Source organism: Populus alba, chromosome 1 (genome assembly GCF_005239225.2).
Source record: "Populus alba chromosome 1, ASM523922v2, whole genome shotgun sequence".
NCBI lineage: Eukaryota > Viridiplantae > Streptophyta > Magnoliopsida > Malpighiales > Salicaceae > Populus > Populus alba.
In genome coordinates, this window is record NC_133284.1 from 48,072,797 (window position 1) to 48,092,499 (window position 19,703).

Genomic DNA, 19,703 nt, shown 5'->3' on the forward strand with positions numbered 1-19,703 from the left:
ACATTAATTTTTCATCTCAAAGTTCTCATCAACTTCTTTATTATTATTGTTGTTGTTGTTGTTGTGTTATTTTTATTTATAATTTATACAATTAACCTCCTTGTGGTTCGACCTCGGTCTTGTCGGGTTATTTATTATTTTGATATTCCTACATTTGGGAGAACACATCAACCTTTTGGTCATGTCATATTACTCTTTATACCGAGAAAACTTTTCAATTGAAGCAAATGAACTGATACAATGCTAGATTGTTGATGGCTTAATTGATGACCATCAAACTCTTGAGCAGTCATTCAATTATGGGATTTCTTTGATTGAAAATTTGAAGGATTCTTGCATGCTAGAACAAGGTGAAGGCGTTGGAACAGTAAGGATGCATGGTTTGGCGAGGGATATGGCCATATGGATTTCAATAGAAACAGGATTCTTTTGCCAAGCAGGTACTTCAGTGACTATCATACCACAGAAGTTGCAGAAATCTCTCACAATGATTTCATTTATGAACTGCAACATTACAAGGATTCCTAGCCAACTGTTTAGATGCTCCAGGATGACCGTGTTACTTCTCCAGGGTAATCCTCTAGAGAAAATACCTGATGACTTATTTCGAGAAGTAAGAGCACTTAGAGTCCTGAATTTAAGTGGCACTCTAATTAAATCATTGCCTTCTACCCTACTTCATCTAGTCCAGCTCAGGGCCTTTCTTGTAAGAGACTGTTGTTATCTAGAAAAACTACCCCTATTTGGAGATCTTTGCGAACTCCAAATGCTTGATCTCTCTGGCACACGGCTGCGAGAACTACCCTGGAAAAGGGGTATGCTCGGTAATCTCAGATATTTGAACTTGTCCCACACCATTTACTTAGAAAACATCGAAACTGGAACACTTCGCGGGTTATCTAGCCTTGAGGCCTTGGACATTTCTTCCAGTGCATACAAATGGGATGTTATGGGTAACGTAGGAGAACCAAGAGCAGCATTTGACGAGTTACTATCGTTGCAGAAACTTTCAGTTCTTCACCTAAGGCTAAACTCTGCCAATTGCCTTACCCTAAAAAGTTACTGGTTGAAACGTTTGAGGAAGTTCAACATAAAGATTAGTCCAAGGAGCTGTCATTCAAATTATCTGCCTATTCAACATGATGAGAAGAGGGTCATTCTTAGAGGGGTTGATCTGATGACAGGAGGGCTCGAAGGATTATTCTGCAATGCAAGTGCACTGGACCTTGTAAATTGTGGAGGCATGGATAATTTATCTGAAGTAGTTGTCAGGCATAATTTGCATGGCCTATCGGGCTTAAAATCTCTGACGATATCAAGTTGTGATTGGATCACAAGTTAGATAAATGGGGAGACTATCCTGAGAAGCATGTTACCTAATTTGGAGCATTTGAAACTTAGACGCTTGAAAAAACTGTCAGCTATTTTGGAAGGAATTGTCCCTAAAAGAGGCTGCCTCGGCATGTTGAAGACTTTAGAAGTGGTAGATTGCCGAAGACTGGAGAACCAGCTGGTATCCTTTTCTTTTCTTCGACAGCTAAAAAACCTTGAAGAGATTAAGGTAGGTGAATGTAGAAGGATCAAACGTCTTATAGCTGGATCTGCATCTAATTCAGAGCTTCCAAAGTTAAAAACAATAGAAATGTGGGATATGGTCAATCTGAAGGGTGTCTGCACAAGAACAGTACATCGGCCGGTTCTGGAGAGGATTGGGGTGAGCAACTGCTCATTGTTGGTGAAGCTTCCTATCACAGCCTACAATGGCAGCTATTAAAGAAATAAGAGGAGAGCTGGAATGGTGGAATAATATCGCATGGCAAGATTATGAGATTAAATCGCTTGTTCAGCGACGATTCCAAGTATGTGTAGTCTCAACATCACTCGGAAAAGAAGAGAGGTCGGTCATTTTACATCTGAAACAGCTTTTTTCCTTGTTTCCTGTTCTGAAACTATTTTTGCTGATTATAGATTGTTGTAGTATCTTTAAGAAGAATATTGTTTCCTAATTATCCTTCTCCTAACTACATTTTGGATTATTCTTAATGTTTACAGGGCTGAAGAACCAGAAACACCCGAGAGAAGTTGGTAAGCAATCTTGATGTGAAGTTCAATACTCCCCTCCACCAAAAAAGTGCTCATCTTTTTTATTTAGCCTTCGTTGAAAGCTTGTGTATGGCTGTCAAATATTCTTTCCCCTTTTCTTACTTCTTCGTTTCTCAATTTTTTCGTGTAAGAAGCTGCAAGATAAAGAAACCGGGCAGCCTTCTGTTGGGAAACCCTGAAGAGAAAGATAGATAATGAAATTTCCTTCAGTAAATATTGCCTTCAAATATTATCTGCATATGGAATTTCTGCTTATCTTCTTCATTAGTCTATGCCATATCATAACATTGACCAATTCATCATACAGCCCAAAGAAAGAAAAAAAGTCTTGGTCACAGTGGCCTACCTTCAAAATTAAGATCATTAATCCCATAAACACTTTTGTAGTTTCAGTAGCTCATTGCCTTTGATTTTATTTTTTTTTTTTTCCTCAAGGATTTGGCATCCTGTTCACCAAAAGGTTTGCCATGGTGTTGCTTCGATTTTGAGTTCACTATAGTTGGAAACTGGCCGCCTTCTAAAGGGCTCTGTCTTCTCTTACATCAACAATACTGTTAGATTCCAATCAAATGTTAACACCTTCGAGAAAGAAATGGATAATCTACCTGATCAGAGGAAAAGACAGAAACATGAGCTTGAGTTGGCTGATCGAAATGATAAAATAGCAACAAAACAAGTTAAACGAGTGGCTGCAAAGAGTTGAAAAGGCAATACTTGAAGTAAATTCAATGCAGGAAGGTATGATGGCCAATAAAACAAATCTGTGCACATGCTTGCGGCAGTATAAACTTGGCAGGAAAGTTGGGAAAATTCTCAAGGAGGTAGAAAGGCTTCAGAAAGCTGGAAGTTTTCTTGCAGGCATGGTCATTTCAAATCACCAAGCAAGCACAACCAGGCACATCCCTGGACCTTAGTTTCCTATGTTTAGTCAAAGTGTCTTTTGGTTCTCTTAAGAGTTCTTATCTGGATGAGTTGTTCTGGTTTCCTCTCCAGGTGTATTTATCTTCTAGCCTCTTTTGTGTGTTGTGAGAATGTGTGTTCGTTCTTTGTAAAAATTTTGCATAATAAAAGAACCATTCTCTTATTTAATCAGCTTATTTTTCTTCACATAGTTGTTTATGGTCTTGGCCTCTTGGGTTAGTGGGACTCAAGTCTCGCTATTTTGACAAGGTTCCGGAGCTACAAGGGAGGTAGATGGCTGTTGCAACACCTTTGGTAAAGGAAAATGGCTGTAGTACAGAATAGAATTGAATGTTCTTGTAACTGGACTTGATATAAAGCTTTTGACAGAGTCCAATTACAAAGCTTGAAGGACTTGTCTTGAGTCTTTGTTAGAATTCATGAGAATCTGCCTTTGAAGTTTGAAACAAGCTTAGTTGGACTTGGTCTTTGTTCTTGTTTTATATCAGATTTTGCTCCCTGCAAGTTTTATTTCACAAACTCTGCAGTTTCAACACTGATATCAGAGCTTACTTTATACGGGCTGTAAGGCAAGTTTTTTTGAATGCTTGAGTAAAGTAAAACAATAAAACCAAGTAGTTTTTTGCAAAATCAAGAAGCAACTTAATGGCAGGGTATTTTTTCGAGACTACAATAGTCCCCTCTAAACCGTGGAAGAACAAATCATGAAGACCGATCTAAAAAAAAAAAAAATTTTAAGGATTAAATTAAAAAACAAAATACAAAAAACAATTGGAGGACTGGGAAAAAAAAAACAAAAAACAGAGAGAGTACTATTCCTAGAGCAATGCTATTTGAAGGCAGCTACAATTCATTCACTAAACATTTTAGGTTTTTGTTTATACCTCAAATAATATCAGAAGTCTTGGTTTCAGAAGATAGAATGTGTAATATTTTTTCCCATCTTCTTCCTCTTCTCCATTAATCAGTTATAGGAAGATGACTCATGAATAATTTTATGGTGATTAGTGAAAATCCAGTGAATCTTTTTTAACAGGCTTGAAAACAGGACAAGAAACAGCCCAAAATTCTGGCGACGATGTTACATCAGACACCGGACATACAAAAACAAGTTTCTGGCGTTGGAATTTGTCCAGTCAGTATTTCTCTGAGATCTTTTAAGATCTAGCATTAATGAGAGAGGCAACTAGGTAGCTAGGGTGTTAAACTACGATGTTATCGGCAACATGTATTACAGGAGGAATTGCCTCAAGAATCCAGATTGACCTGCGTTCAGTAGCAGAAGATGTTCTGATTTTTCTCTCATCTCTAATTCCTCAGGAATTTTCTCTCATCTTTAAGGTTGCGTTCAGCAACCTTAAAGACTTTTTATGTTATATTCTTCTTCTTCTTTTAGTTTATATATTGTATGGTATGCTATTTGAAAACAACTTCGCTTAGTGGAGAATATTTATTATAATTGTTGCAATAAAAAATATAAGATCTTGATTTGTTAAAAAATCTTGTTTAACATTTTTATACTTGTTTTTAAAAGTCAAATTTATTGTATAGTTTTAACTATTGTTTTAATAATATTTATCACGAATTTAAGTAGAGAATTCCATTTGCAATTCCTTTCTTCTTGACGTAACTATCTTTGTTTGTTTGACATCCAGCAATCACATCGATCGATTATCCTATAGCCTTTGCCTGTCGTGATTCCACTTTCATTCGGTAACAGTTTACTTCAAACCTTAAAAAGACAACTTTCTTACATGATACTTCATGACAGGAGAAACTTGAGTGCTTGTTTATCTGTCTTCCTCTAGGTTTTTTTAGCCAGACAATGTCTTCAAATGTTTGGTAATTGAAAGGGAAGAGAGATCAAATCCCCAACTTACCCTTCTCAAAACCAAATCCGGTGGCACTTGAAAGAAACCCCGGCAGTTTACTCTGACCTGTTGCGGAAAAAACAAGCACAGCCCCTTGCATGATTTGTTAGCCCCAGCCTCCTCTGAAGATTGAAAAAAAAAAAAAAAAAATGGGCCATCAGTCTTTTCTTTGAACCTCAACAATTGATGAGGTTAAATGATAAAACCGGGTCCAAAGAAAGAAAAATGGGAAGATGCGGACCAAAGCTCAGAAGTTTATGCCACAGAACAATAATGCCTGATCGTATTACACAGCCAGAAAAAACCACCATGACTCTTAAGTTATATGACAAACCTGGACAAGACATTTCCAAGGTTTATTTGAAGAAAGGGCCGCTGAAACATTCAATCGTCATACTATATGGCAAACTTAAATGTCAACAAATCTGGACGAGAATGGTAAAAAGAAAAAAAAAGATTTTGAACAGAATTAAGAACGAAAAGTCATGCTATTATTTACATATCACAGCTGCGTATTGGGAATATTCGTCTGTTATTTACAATGTCGACAGAAGTACGAAACCCCAATAACATAATAGTATCCACAGTTCCGCTTCACAGTCAAACCACCTAAGCCTCACTCTTGTCTACAATTCCATCCACAATATTAACATGGTTAACGAACATTCCACGGAATAAAAGAATAACTGCAGGCCTGTAAGAAAAAAAAAGGTTGGGGGGATTTCATGTTAGAGCATGACAGCATAATCGTGTGCTTGCTTAATTCAGTTTGATGATACTACAGAGCTGAAAAATCTAAAGGCACTACTCATTTTGATGAACTGAAGATTTAAAGGGTAGAAGAGTACCTCTAATCAAATTCATCACCTTCATCTTCGAAATGATTCTCAATTTTCAGGCCTTTGTTGTTACTATTTACAAACTTGAGTTGAGCCTCCATTCTAGAGCTCTCTCTACTATTTACAACCTCGAGCCGAGTATTTGTTTTCGGACTGCCATTGCTATCTACAAAGCCCCTAGTTTCTACAGGCATCCTAGAACCATTCAACCCAGTTTCTTCAATACCATTGCGAAGTTCAGCCACTGCAACACCATTCTCAGCCATGGAGTCAAGGGAGCCAGAGCTGCTCCTGCAAGAAAGCCTGCCATTTTCAGACAGCCCGGAACTTTGATGCTGCAGACTCCCATTACTATTGCTATCTAAGGACGGAACCCTGTATGTGTGAGATTATATTTACATCATAAGAAATAAATCAATGCTAAGAAAATGCAAGGATGTGTACTACAATAAAGAAGTTTTAGTAAACACGCCAAGTTTTAAAACTTGGCAGCTTGCAGCACCTAAAAAATTAAACACAGTTTTCCTTGGTCATAGATATGAAGCATGATTCCATCGTCAAACAAATTTTCAACATCATTGAGGAAAGCAGCAATGAATGAGGGATCTTTCCTCTTTGGAGAGGCAAATGAGTTTTTATTCAATAAAATTGAATAGTTCAATCTGCAGGATCAGCAAATTAAAACAAAATTTCAGCGCACCTTGAATGTGGAAATTTTGGTGTTTGAAGATAGTCAAAAAGTGGGACCAAGTCTTTTGACCTTGCTTCAATCATGCGAGCTGGAATTCTTTCAATCTCAATTTCCCCTTGCATTGCATCTGCATCATTCACATCTATTCCCTCTGTCATCATTGATTGGAAGTATATCTGGCAAGCAATTGACAGAAATTAACACAATTACAGACAAAACAAAATATGCACGTTTTTATCAACAGTTTCTTTAAATACCTCAGGTTTTGCCCATAATGGGGAACAAGCTTGATGCATTTGCAGTTCAGCTTCTGAAATATACAAATGATGCTTTTCCTCCGGACTGATCTTTGTATTTGTGACTGCACCTCTATCTTCAGGATAAATACTATTTCCTTTCTTTATGCCTTCAGGATGTATCTTGTTGCTATCAGAATTCCCATTGTCACCATATATATCAACATTATCTTCTCGATCTCTTCGATTTTGCTTCTGACATATATTCCACTTCTGCATTGCCTCAACTACTAATCTTCCTTCGTTTTCTGCAGCTGATTCATAATTTACATTAAGTCCAGACCCGACTGGTGTTGAATCAATGCCATCCAATAACCTCAAAGTATACTGTATCATAGAACCGGAAGGAGAGAACACTAGAAGATGGTACTTTGACTTGAAAGAGGTCCCATCCCCATACATATCATTATTTCCTTTGCATTTGTGAAAAGATGAAGCAATAGCACCAGAAAGGGATCCCAGTCTGCCTGTAGCAGCCGCTGCTGCACCAGTTACAGTGCCTCTCCAACCATTATTTCCATTTCTTATTCTGCTGACAGCAGATAGTGTAACTGTGCGGCCAGTTGCACAAAGGCTCTGTTGATTATGCATTTGTAAACCTAAACAGGGAGGGCAACTAACAGTTGGCTTATTCATTCCTCCCAAACCACTATGTTTTGATACATAACTAGATTCAGAAGATTGAAAGTTCACTGTTCCTCCCAATGGATTAATAGCAAATAAATGGCTTGTCCCCCTTGATGAACTTATCATAATCCAGGAGCTGTCATCACTGAAACTGATGTCCTGTATAACCTGAGAAATAAATCCAGAAGAAACAAATTAAACAAAGATCAAATCCAAGTTGCTAATGGTGCAATAATTAAAAAAAAAAAAAAAAAAACATGAAAACATTTGTTCTGATCTTACTGCATTTGTAAATCCACGCTGCAGCCTGTACAGGTGTACATAAGATGCACCAGCATCACCAGCAGAAGAGCTTCCTTGGAGTCCAGGCATTATTTTGAAAACATTAATGTTATGACCCTGGACTGAGGCGGTCACTAAAAGTGTCCCACTAGAATCAAAGCACAATGCTGAGATTGGACTCTTGTGAGCTCTAAACTGGGCAATAACAAGTTTACTAACAATATCCCTGACAACAACCTGAAAAACAGAGAGTGCATAAGAAGGAGACAAAATTCTACAAGAACAACTGTGCTTGTACAAGATCAAAATCAATGCAGAAAAAACTAATGCAGATGAAACACAGTAGCATAATCTCATAACTACTTCCTAACATAACATGCATGAGCAGAAACTCATCCCTCAGAACAAATGAACATTACTTACATAGGAACTTAATACTCTTATCACGCCATTGCTATCAAGTAATATTCATTCATTCTCTCCAACAAAGCTCGTTAAAGCAAACAAAACACATTTACTTTGGAGTTAGCTTAAGGGTAAAAAGAAGCAGAGCGGAGAACAAAAAAAAGGTTCTAGAAGCACTTTAACAAAACAAAAGGAGAAGCACGATACACACCATTCCAATGTTATCTGCATCAGGAAAATGGCCATTAACAGTTCCATTGCTTTTCCAGCCAGGATTCCCTGATTGTAGGGAACCATGAGAATCAGGAAGGAGCTCCGAGCAATAGCTGGACAACTTCTTATATCCCATGTCTCCTAGGGTCACAATTCCAGCAGCAAGTTGTTTGCTTGATTCCTTTGCATAATGAGCAACCAAACTTCCATTTGAAGTGAAACCAGAAAAACTCATAGAAGATGTTAGATGTTGCGGGCTAATGCATCCAGAATTGGAAACAACAACTGGACTTCCACTGTAAGCCAGCCACCTGGGACCAATTGCAAGAGGCCCATAGCCTATACCCCCAGAAGCAGGAGACCCCATGACCATAGGGTTTGTCAGAATAGTATATTCCCTCTCTAATGTTGTTGCATTAAAACAGTGTATCTGTAGCAGATTAAATGTAAGTATCACATCCAGAAAAAATATAGGTGCCTGAAAAAAAAATTGCACAAGCAAACAAACCTGAGCTGATTGAGAAATAGCCACAATTCTAGAGCTGCACCTTACAGAATAAACAGCTGATCTGAACTTTAGCACATGTACATAAGATTGAGATCTAAGAGAATAAAACCGGACAACAGTTGGCACAGTGCTACCATTAACAGGATAATTGTTGTTAGAGACATTCCCGTTGCATGAAGTAGCCAACCCATCTTGTGCCCCATCAGAACAAACCACTAAAAGAGGTCTGTTGTTTGCAAACTTGTCTTGTGATCCCTCAGATGTTACTGGTTTTGGCAGCATTTGTAAGAATGACACAGGGCCATCTTGTCTGGAAACAAGGTCACGGACATTATTAGCTTCTTCAACATCCCAAACCTCGAAACCAGACTGATATCCCAACAAGAGGACATGCCGAATGACATCATCATCACCTTCTAACTTGTCAAACCCAGCCCAGCGAACCTGCATATTGTACAGGTGATATAGGATTAGAGCTATCACCACTCAAATCTTGATTTCAACTTTCAGGAAGTCCAAAAATGATGTGATTCTATCAGGCACAAAATGAAATATAAGAAGAACATACAAAGACTAAGATATGGAATGCAGGATAACAGCTACAGCTAAAAATAAAGAAAGAAACAGATGAATGCAAAAGGCACATGCCAACAAATTCCTTCTAAGAAGACAACGAACATGACAAGCCCACATCAATGCAGGATTCCCAAACCAACTCAAAGCCTCAGTCCAACCTAGTAAGGAATGCTGGATAAAACTACACTTGTAAACAACATACAATTCATTCAAGACAAAATCAGAATCTTTCAACCAAACATCAAATTCTTTTCAAAACTTTTAAGAACTAAACTGCTAATAATACCAGTTCTTCCAGTTGACTAGCAACTTCCCAACTGAGAGGGGAGTAAGAGAGTGTTTGCAAGAGAAAGAAAAAACACCTGACCACTCTCAAGCTGACACTCTTAGTGCAGTCTCTCTGGAAAACATGAAACGAGAATGGAGATCCTGGTTTTCTATACTTAGAGCTTTCCTTGCTAAATGCGTACAAGTTTAATATCAATAATCTTATCTCCATTGACAAAAGACAAAAAAAACACAAAACTAGGGCCAAAAGTCAATTTTTTTCTTAATGTGATGAAACTTGTGAAAAAAGAGGTGGTCAATTTTTGGTTACCATGATTCAGGTCAAATTATACAGTCTGATTATCACACAAAAAAGGTACAAATCCCAAATAAATTGGAAAGGTTCTCAAATAATTGGCTAAGCAAATATCATTCCTGCTACTTAAATTATCCAAGTTTCACAAACTATACTTTAGCCAAACCATTTCAATGTCCAGAACAAGCCATCCCGGGCAAATGCAGAAATCAAACTCTGTGTCCACCATTAAAACTGTGATTTCAAAGTTCTTAATTCATCTATTTCATGTACTTATGTCATGACCTCATCTATTTCATGCATTTATGCCATGACCAGGTCCAGATAGAAAATCCACATACAATGACAGCAATAATATCTGGAACAAAACAGCATGAGCCAAAATAATTTTTTATGTCCAGAACAACACTTTCAACGCATTTTAAATACCCTGAAAACAAATCAGCAGTTTACCATCATGCCAAACAACTGATGGCATTAAAATCCGATCAGTAAAATGCATCTCAAAGTAGATTATCAAAATGGAGAAAGCTCTTAGAAAAAATATACTCGCTCATAAAACACTGCCACATAAACCAAGACAATCTACATCCATCCAGGTTCAAGTATCTGACCCATTCAGACAAAACTCAATGAAGTTTCTTGCGAAAATTAAATTAAAAAAAGACATGATCACAAACCATGCATGCAAGACATCAGTAATTAGTACAATCTATCATCAATGAAATTGCAACTGTTTAATCTCCCATCAAAAATTATCCTTGCATTACTGAGTATCCTGACACCTCTTTACAAGATATAACTTCCCAATGATGTCCATAATTCTAAACAACCATCAAATGTTCATGTTTAAGGGCTTATCAAGTTGAATGCAATTGGTAAATCCACGATTTCGACAATGAGCACACAATATCTTAACAAACAAATGCATACACAGTCTGCACAAGAAACTAAATCTCACTAGTCTTTAACACGGCATCCAACTAGAAATTTAGATGGTCTATTTCCATTAAGGCTGAACAATTAATTTAGATCACACCATAAACATTCAACTATCTGACAATTTGAAATGGACAGAGTAGAATTCTCAAGTTTCAAATGGCCCAAAAAACAAAACATGTATCTCTAAGTCCAACTCTCAGAATGAGTTACAGAGATAAACTGAAGTTTCAACTTGTATCACATTATTATTATGAGCACCCAGTATTTCAACTCTGCCCATATTGACCAGAAATCACACACCAACATTCCATTTAATTTATTGTGGATTATGCAATCAACAGTTCAAATTTCAGTAATTTAACTTGCAAGATAAGAACAAATGCGCATGCTAGAATTTTCAATCTTTTCGAAATGCAGCAGAGAACACAAAAAATGCCCATCACCCTTTTCATCTCAAAAAATTTACAGAAGACTTCTGTTTATATACATGTCCCATAAATCAATTGAAACGTAAATTTGAAGTCCCCAAGCACAAAATTTATGCAACAAGTTTGAAATGGCTAGCACCAGAGTTCAGTATGTCTTTCAAATTTACAGTTTATTTGGTTACGAAAGGGATGAATTGGCTTAGAACAAGAGGGAAGGAAGATTAAAAGTAATCCATCTCTCTAAACCCCAAACCCAAACTTCTCTTGTTTGACTTCACAAAGAAAAGAGTATTTAGATGAAGATGAAAGGCAAGAAAGCAAAAACCTACTGAATGCATGCTTTCTCATAATCCTTCCAACATTAGTCACTTTAAAGAATGTCAGAAACAAAGGAACGGATGGATTCGAGAAGGTAAATAATCCACTCAGTCACGCAGGATAGCACCTTTCCTTTTCCTCTTCCTTCTCCTTCCCTCGCTAAATATCCACCATTCCCTCTTTTAAAACTAAAAATAAAAAACCAGTTCAATTTTTTCCCTGCTTAACCCGAACTAAACCACCTCCGATTAATAAAGAACAAATCGATATATAATAGTATCAAGACACCATAAATGAGCTAAAATATAACACAAACATCTTAAAATTTCCTAGCCAAATCACACACCATAAATGAACTGCTTCCATTAAAAAATCCCACTCCATTCCCAAACTCAACTTGGGCACTCCAGATTCACATATTTACACACATCTACCCAAATCTCTTAAGAAAAAAGACTTTCCAAAAAAAAAAAAATATATGAACATGGGCCACCCTAAAATTCAAAAAGAACATATAGATTTACGACAAAATTGCACACTCAATCTCTCTAACCAAAAATCAACAATCTAACCTCTTCGCTTCTCTACAATCTTTCACAATATAGACAAAAATATAAACAAAAAAACATCGAAATTTTTTTTTCTTTTTTACCTGGTCGTGATTGGCATCATCGTCCCTATCCACAATAGACTGTGCAACCGATGCGGCAGACCTGGCAACCGTCGATGCACCAGATGAAACAATCCTCAAATAACTCGAAATCGCCCGAAACGAGCTCGGCAAAAACCCATTTTTATTACCATTAGCTCTCCCCTGCAAATTCTTCTGCTGCTGTTGTTGAACATCATTGCTAGCAATACTCTTCCTCATAATAGTTGTAACAAAAGCCAAAAAAACGATGGCAACAAACACCCAACTTGCTAACCTCCGATTCTCCAATTTCTCCTTCCAGCATAACAAACAAGACTGCTCCTTTTTTGAAGAATCCAAAAATCCTAATAGAAATCAAGCAGGAAAGAAAAACTAAATGTAACCCAAAAAAAAACTAAATCTTTCAGGTCTCAACCGCGTCCATGACTTCCAAATTTATATTTTTTTTCTTGTAAACTGGCAGAAGTTAAATTAAATTCAATAAATATACACAGAGCCACCGATTCAACTTCAAAAAACGGGCCTTTTTTTTTTGTTTCAAGGGGGGAATGATCGAAGAAAACCCAATTGAGAGAACAATTGAGAGAAATGGAGGAATATACAGAGAGAAAGGAATAAATGTTTTTGATAGTTTCAAAAAATATAATTGAATTAATTATTATGGTACAGGGAATTTGATTTTGTGAATTTGATAGGTTTTTTTTTAGGATTTTTAACTTTTAAGAAGAATTTGAGAGAGAGAGAGAGGGAGAAAGGATAATGAGAAGAGGAATTATTAGTTTTTGGTAAAGGAGAAAAACAGAAGAAAAAGGAGTCTCCTTTCACGTCTGTCGTTTCTTTTTATTTTGCATTTGATTTTGATTTTAACCCTTCTTCGTTCTTCCTTTAATTTAATACTGTAGGTCTGTCGATGTTGAGTTACCTCATTGTTGTTGAGCTAATAGGATGTTAGGGGTGGCTTCTCTTTTTATACGTTCTCGAAAATATATTTATTTAAAAAAATATTACATTAATATAATATTAAAAATATATTTACAAATAAAAAATATAATATATCTCAGCAAATAATTTTAACAACAATTATTTTTTAAAATATTTTTTACTTAAAAATATATTAAAATAATATTTTTTAATTTTAAAAAAAATATATATTTTTAATATCATCACATTAAAATATCTAAAAACATTAAAAATATATATTAATTTGAAATAAATAAATAAATATTTTTTATTTAAAAAAATATTTTTAAAATATATAGAAACAAATACATCTTAAGCTAGTTAGATAATTTTACAAAATTAATTTAATGTATTTAGTAATTTGTTTAAGAATTTTTTAAAAAATTTGTTTGAATTCAGAAAATATTAATTCAGTATTTTAAAATAAATATCAAGTGGTGGTTTATTAAAAAGCAAAATCATAGTAAATCGAACAGCATGAGTTGTCGAGTCTAGCCATACATGGGTTGGTGAGCTCATAAATGGAGGCCGACAAGGCTCACATCTCTCTTGACGAGCCTATGAGGGTGTTTGGGAGTGTGGTAGCTGTTGCTTTTTAAATAGTTTTTCGTGCCGAAAAGTATGCCAATAATGTTTTTTTATTTTTTAAAAATTATTTTTGATATCAGCACATCAAAACGATCCAGAAAGTACAAACCGAACTCAATTTTAGCAAAAAAAAAATTTGAAATTGTGTAAAAAACCGTTTGGACCGCAGTACCAAACTGCCCCTATATTTTTTAGTAGCTGAAATATAATTATTAGTGATTAATTTTAGTTTGATTTAGATTTTATTAACAAAATAATTAAATTAAAATTAAAAAAATAAAATTAATTCATTTTAATCAGTTTCAATTTAGTTTGGTATTTTTGGATAAAAACTAGTTTTTTTTTATTTTGACTTGGCTTTTTTATTTTGGCTCAATTTTTTTTTGTTTGGCTCAACTTTTCCAATTTAGCTTGTTTTTTTTTTAATTCAATTTGATTCGAATTTTTTAGTTTTAGACTTATAAGATCGAACTGGTTGTTTTTTAAAATTTTAATTAATTTAATTAATATTTTTTAGTTTAGTTTTTTTAATTGTTTTTTTTAATATTTTATTTAATTAGTTTTTAGTTTTTTTCTCGCCCTGGCTAGAAGATAATTATTCTTGTTGGTTTTTTATTTTTTAAATGTCTTTTTTTTTCTTTTCGGATCTAATGTTTTTTCGTTTAGGATCTTTATAAATCTATCGGGTTCGAGAATGCCAGCTAATGTTTTTGTTTAGGTTTTCTTGCACGGTTAAACTGAAGTATTTCCTGTAGTATTCTTGGCATCCATGCTAAGTTTGCTGATGCGGAGACACAAGGAATTGTGTTGCTGGAGTTTATTTGGTATTATAATATTGGTTATCTTTTAAATTATTTTTTTAATATATTAAAATAATATTTTTATTTTTTTAATATTTTTATTAATATTAGCATATAAAAATAATATAAAAATACTAAAATATAATTTAAAACAAAAAAAAATCAAACTTTTGAAAAAGTGTTTTCCAGCCACAAAAAACAGACGGGATCTAAGTAAGTATTTCTAATTGCAATAGTTTTTTTTAGATGCATTTTAAAAGTGTTGTTTATGTTAAAAACAATAAATTGATAAAAAAAAAATAATGGTTTTTATGTGATGATGTCAATAAAATATATATAAAAAAATTAATATATTTTTAAATAAAAAATACTTTTAAAAAGAATCATTCACCTAAATAAATAAATAAATAAAAAACATAAACTAACTTTGCTGAAGAGTATCTTAGAAGGTAGGAAGAGGGATTTTGGTAGTATTTATTTTATGAAAAAAAAAATTGTTTTAAATTAATTTTTTATATATATTTTATTGTTATGATGTTCTAGTATCAAAAATTAAATTTAAAAAAATAAAAAATATATTATTTTAATATATTTTGTATATAAAAATTATAAAAAAATCAATTATTATTATGACAAAATCAAACACTAGTTTTGCTTGGCCAACATATAGTTTGCTTGAGAAGCTAAGTTTTCTTGATTGTCAAGCATGCATACAGCATCCAATAACCCCCCTTGGTATTGGTAATCTCCATTTTAGTTAGAATATGGACGGGTAGCTTAGTTTTCCAAGGCTGGTCAGCTCAACAGTTTGGCTGACTGACTACTCAAAATTCTAGTCAAGACTTGGTGTCAAAACTCCAAAACCATTTATGAAATCCTTAAGAGTCAAAAGTGGTGGTTCTTGAATTTGAGCGTTATGCAACTTCATCATAGGTGCTAAACATTATGGGTTGAATTAAATATCTTTTTTAATATAAAAAATATTCAAGTATTACTAAAAAAAATTAGTAAAAGTAAAGAGTTGAGCAGTGTGAGAATTGATTTAGTGTAACAAATTACAACTTGACAGATCTAAAAATAACCTAGATGATCGGTAAAAACTTAGTTTGATTTAAAATAAACATTTAAGATAATATTTTTTTATAGATATTAAAACGAAAACATATTGAATCGATTTCGAATGAATATGGGTTAACCTGCCAATTTACATGCCAAATCACGAGAATATAATAACCCTGTAGAAATTAAATTAAAACAAATTATGAAGTTCAATTTTCTATAAACTTAGTCTTGAATAATGACATTAAAAAAAATCAATTAAAAAAATTATTTGTATCAACCCGGGTTAACCTGACAAACCTCTGATTTAGGTCATGAGAATGAGGTAATTCAATAGAAAACATATTAAAATAAATTATAAAATTTAATTCTCAATTAATCTAGTATTGAAAAAAAATTAAAAAGAAAATGATTAAAAAAATATAAAAACGACTAGAGTCAATCCCTAATAAATTTAATGTTGAAAAATATAATTCAAATCGGAAAAAAAAATAAAAAAAAATAAAAATATAATATAATATTATTCAAGTGAATAATATTTTTGACAAGGGGTTTCTTTTAGTTTTAGTTTTAGTTTTAGTTTTAGTTTTTTTTTTTATTAATTGATGTTTTTCAACAGCTTGTACGTAAATAACATAATAATTAATAATAAAATTATTTTTATATAATATTATAAGCTTTGTGCTAGTAAATTATGAGCTGCATTCTTATCATGTCATCAATTTGAGAAGATATTTGTACACATAGCTAATTGTAGAGCTCATACAATCCTTTGAACATGCCTACCTAGTGGTTAGAAAATTAAAATATATCGATTTAAGAGCTTATTTTCAGGGGTTTAAATTTAAATGATTTGTTTTACTTTTCTTTTACATTTTTACATTTCATTGTTATTCTTGTTGGTTTAAACTTAATTACAAGCATCTCCAAAATCCCCTCTCAATGTATATTCCAAAATTTGTTTCAACTTAATATCAAAAGCTAGAAGATATAAATAGTTTAAGGAGTGTTTTCCCGGCCCATATAATATATACTAAAAATAATAAAGGTTATTTTATCAAATCCTGTGAATCAAATCTTGAACCTCATGTGGTTAATAATTTTTTTTATTTCTAAAGTTACTTTTCATTTAATTATACACCAACAAGGTGTATGATATTTTTTTTTTAATATCAAACATCATTTTATTTTTATTTTTTAAGAAATAGAGGTGATGATGCCTGAACTATAATAAAAAATAACTCTAATTTTTTTAAAAGTTTGATAACAAAAGGAGTTTTTTTAAGACAAATAAAAAAAAACTTTGAAAAACAAATAAAGAATGAGATTTAAATAAAAAAAAATTAAAGGGTTAAAAATAATAAAATTAAATAATTAAAAAAACAGGTCATACTGCATTATACAAAATCTAGTTTTTTTAATTTGAAATTTTGGAAAACTATATTGGAAAATTTTAAACTATTAACATTGATAAATTTATAAGGATAAAAATATAGTTTATTTAATTAACTATCAATCTTCCATGATAAAAGGATAATACTGTTTTTATTTTTATTTTTAACATATTTCAATGATTTTTAAAGCTCTAATATTCAGAATAAAGTGTTGTATATAAAAGTGACAAATAAGTTTATTTTCATGATATCATTCCAAGTTTAAATTATCAAAAAAAGACAAGGGGTTTAGGATTGATGTCCAATCTAAAGGCTAGATTGAAACATGTCTTTATCACATCGCATGAAAGAAAACTAGCTAGTTTAAGGATTAAGGGTTAATTATTTTTTGATTTGATTTGGTTTTTATATAAAAAAAACTAAATTAAAATATTTTTTTTAAAAAAAATAAAATCAAACCGGAAACAGTTCAAATCAATTGGTTTTGGTTCGATTTTTTAGGACAAATAAATTAATTGACACAAATTTTTTTACAAATTAATTAATGTTATATTGGTTATTTTTATTTTTTTACACATTGAAATTATTAATTTAACCACACAATAAAATAATACAATGCTTATTACTCATGAGTGTTTTGATCTTTTTATTTTTTGTTCAAAATAATATAATTAGTTTGATAACAAAATCAACATAGCTCTCTAACAATAATTTTTTTTTTATGGTTGTACATTGATTTTATTGTAAAATTAAAGGTTATTTAGAGATATTATTACAGATTACATATATTAAATATGATTATAAAAAAAATCTTTCTGATAACATCCACCTCTTTCAAAGGTAAAGCTAGGTCTCTCTCTCTCTTTTTTTATATGTAAACCAAATGGGGAAATGAAAATCCATGGAGAAAAATAAAATAAAAGAGCAATAGCTAGGCGAGGAAAACGTGTCGAATTGTCTAATGCATACAAAGGACTTTACCTCAACAATAGACCTCGCGAGAAAGACATGAACAAAACTGTTTGCTGCAAAACATCGACCACAGGCATTGCTCCAAAGAGATGGAGCCGAATGATGCCTTGAGATATTCTTTTCTCCCCTATGATTGGTTTCGATTGTCTGCATTAAAAATTGCTGGCTAGTTCACTCGGTAGGTCAATGTAGGGCTCAGTAAAACAACTGAGAAAATTTTTTTTAAAAAAAAAAAAACCTAAAAAAAACTAAATTATAAAAAAAAATAATTAAACCAAACCCAAAAAGCCCACTAAAAAGTTCAAAAAAAGCCCAAAAACAATATAATTTTTAATTTTTAATATAAAATAACTGAAACCAAATCAAAATCAAATCAAACCAAACCAAACCAAAACCGATCGATTAGGTTTGATTTTTAACTTAAAATAACTGAACCGAATATAAACTGGTCAGTTGAAATCAATTTTAATTTAATTTTAATTTTATTTTATAAAATTTCAGTTTAGTTGTTTTATAAATAAAAATCAAATAAAATAAAAAATAATCACCGCTATGTATGTGCATGCATGTATGCCCACAAGGGATACTATATCCAGGGTTGCCTTTCAAATTACAATTCTAACCTCAAGATATATAAAAGTGTTTTCATAAATAAATTAATTTAAATATGAATAATCTATCTATGGGTTTAAACCTAATCTAATTACGGCGGGTCAACTTTGCCGGTTGATTCATGCATGCATGATTTATTCATTACTTCTTTCATGCAACCTGGTGGCTTCTACGAAAGGTAATTTTCCTAGCGTGGTAAGCTTTTCCTTTCTACCAATGCCAAACCCGCTCTTCTTTTTTTATTTTTGCTGTTTAGTGCGTTGAACATATTATAATTTATCATGCTCTATGCTTGTAACCCTAGCTATGATTTGAACACAAACTAGATTCATTTCATTTTTTTTTTCTATTTGTTTTTGTATTTTAAAAATATTTTTTTTAAAAAAAAAAATTTTTTATTTTTTTATTTCAAATTAATATTTTTTTATTGCTCTTAGATTATTTTGATGTGCTGATATCAAAAATAATTTTTAAAAAATAAAAAAATATCATTCAGCTAACAACTAAAGCCTGGACCTCATGCAACATTGTAGCCTTAATGAAAAGAATTTGATATATTTATAAATAAAAAATATTTTAAAAAATAATCATAATTATATTTTTAAACACACTCTAAAACAAGGAACAAGCTTGCCTAGCTTATTCTCTGGAACAAAGAGGTGGTGGGTTGATATGTTGTAACATTTTCAACAAAAACAACATTTGTTTCCTAGCCACTCGATGCATGACAGCTGGAATTTGATCCACGGAATATAATTTTCTTCTTCGGATATACTCTTCTAATAAAGTGATTCCAGGAAAAGAAACCAGTTGAAACTTGGAAATTTGTGTTTGTTTAATAATATACGATCCCTGAAAAAATATTTTTTTGTTTGTTTGTTGTTGTTTCCTTTTAAAAATTCTAAAAATAATATCATAATTATCATAAAATAAACCTCTCATATCGAAAAATACTAAAAAAGATTTCACAGAAAAATATGTGGCAGTGAATGAGATACATGAGGATATTTTTTTATATAAAATAAATAAATAAGTGATATATAAAAGCATATCATAATGATAG

General features: G+C 32.5%; 1 protein-coding gene and 1 pseudogene across 1 annotated transcript; one reads left to right on the forward strand and one right to left on the reverse strand.

Annotated features, from left to right (window-relative positions):
* Positions 1–181: 181 nt before the first annotated feature.
* LOC118063025 (disease resistance protein At4g27190-like) lies at positions 182–3,366 on the forward strand (annotated as a pseudogene).
* Positions 3,367–5,364: 1,998 nt separating this feature from the next.
* LOC118062996 (autophagy-related protein 18f) lies at positions 5,365–13,178 on the reverse strand. The gene is made up of 8 exons (XM_035076897.2): positions 12,256–13,178; positions 8,757–9,200; positions 8,247–8,678; positions 7,631–7,867; positions 6,683–7,516; positions 6,435–6,601; positions 5,744–6,109; positions 5,365–5,589 (listed from the first exon to the last, which is right to left on the reverse strand). Exons 1-7 carry the CDS (start codon positions 12,472–12,474, stop codon positions 5,746–5,748), a joined length of 2,697 nt encoding a protein of 898 aa, XP_034932788.1. The 5' UTR covers positions 12,475–13,178; the 3' UTR covers positions 5,365–5,589; positions 5,744–5,745.
* Positions 13,179–19,703: the final 6,525 nt, after the last annotated feature.

Bases quoted from the DNA above. Each gene is read 5' to 3' on its own strand.
- LOC118062996 (XM_035076897.2), bottom strand. From the start codon at position 12,474: ATGAGGAAGAGTATTGCTAGCAATGATGTTCAACAACAGCAGCAGAAG. The intron at 8,679-8,756 runs GTTTGTTTGCTT...AATCTGCTACAG, and splicing joins CTATTTCTCAATCAGCTCAG to ATACACTGTTTTAATGCAAC. The intron at 7,868-8,246 runs GTGTGTATCGTG...TCTGTTTTTCAG, and splicing joins ATGCAGATAACATTGGAATG to GTTGTTGTCAGGGATATTGT.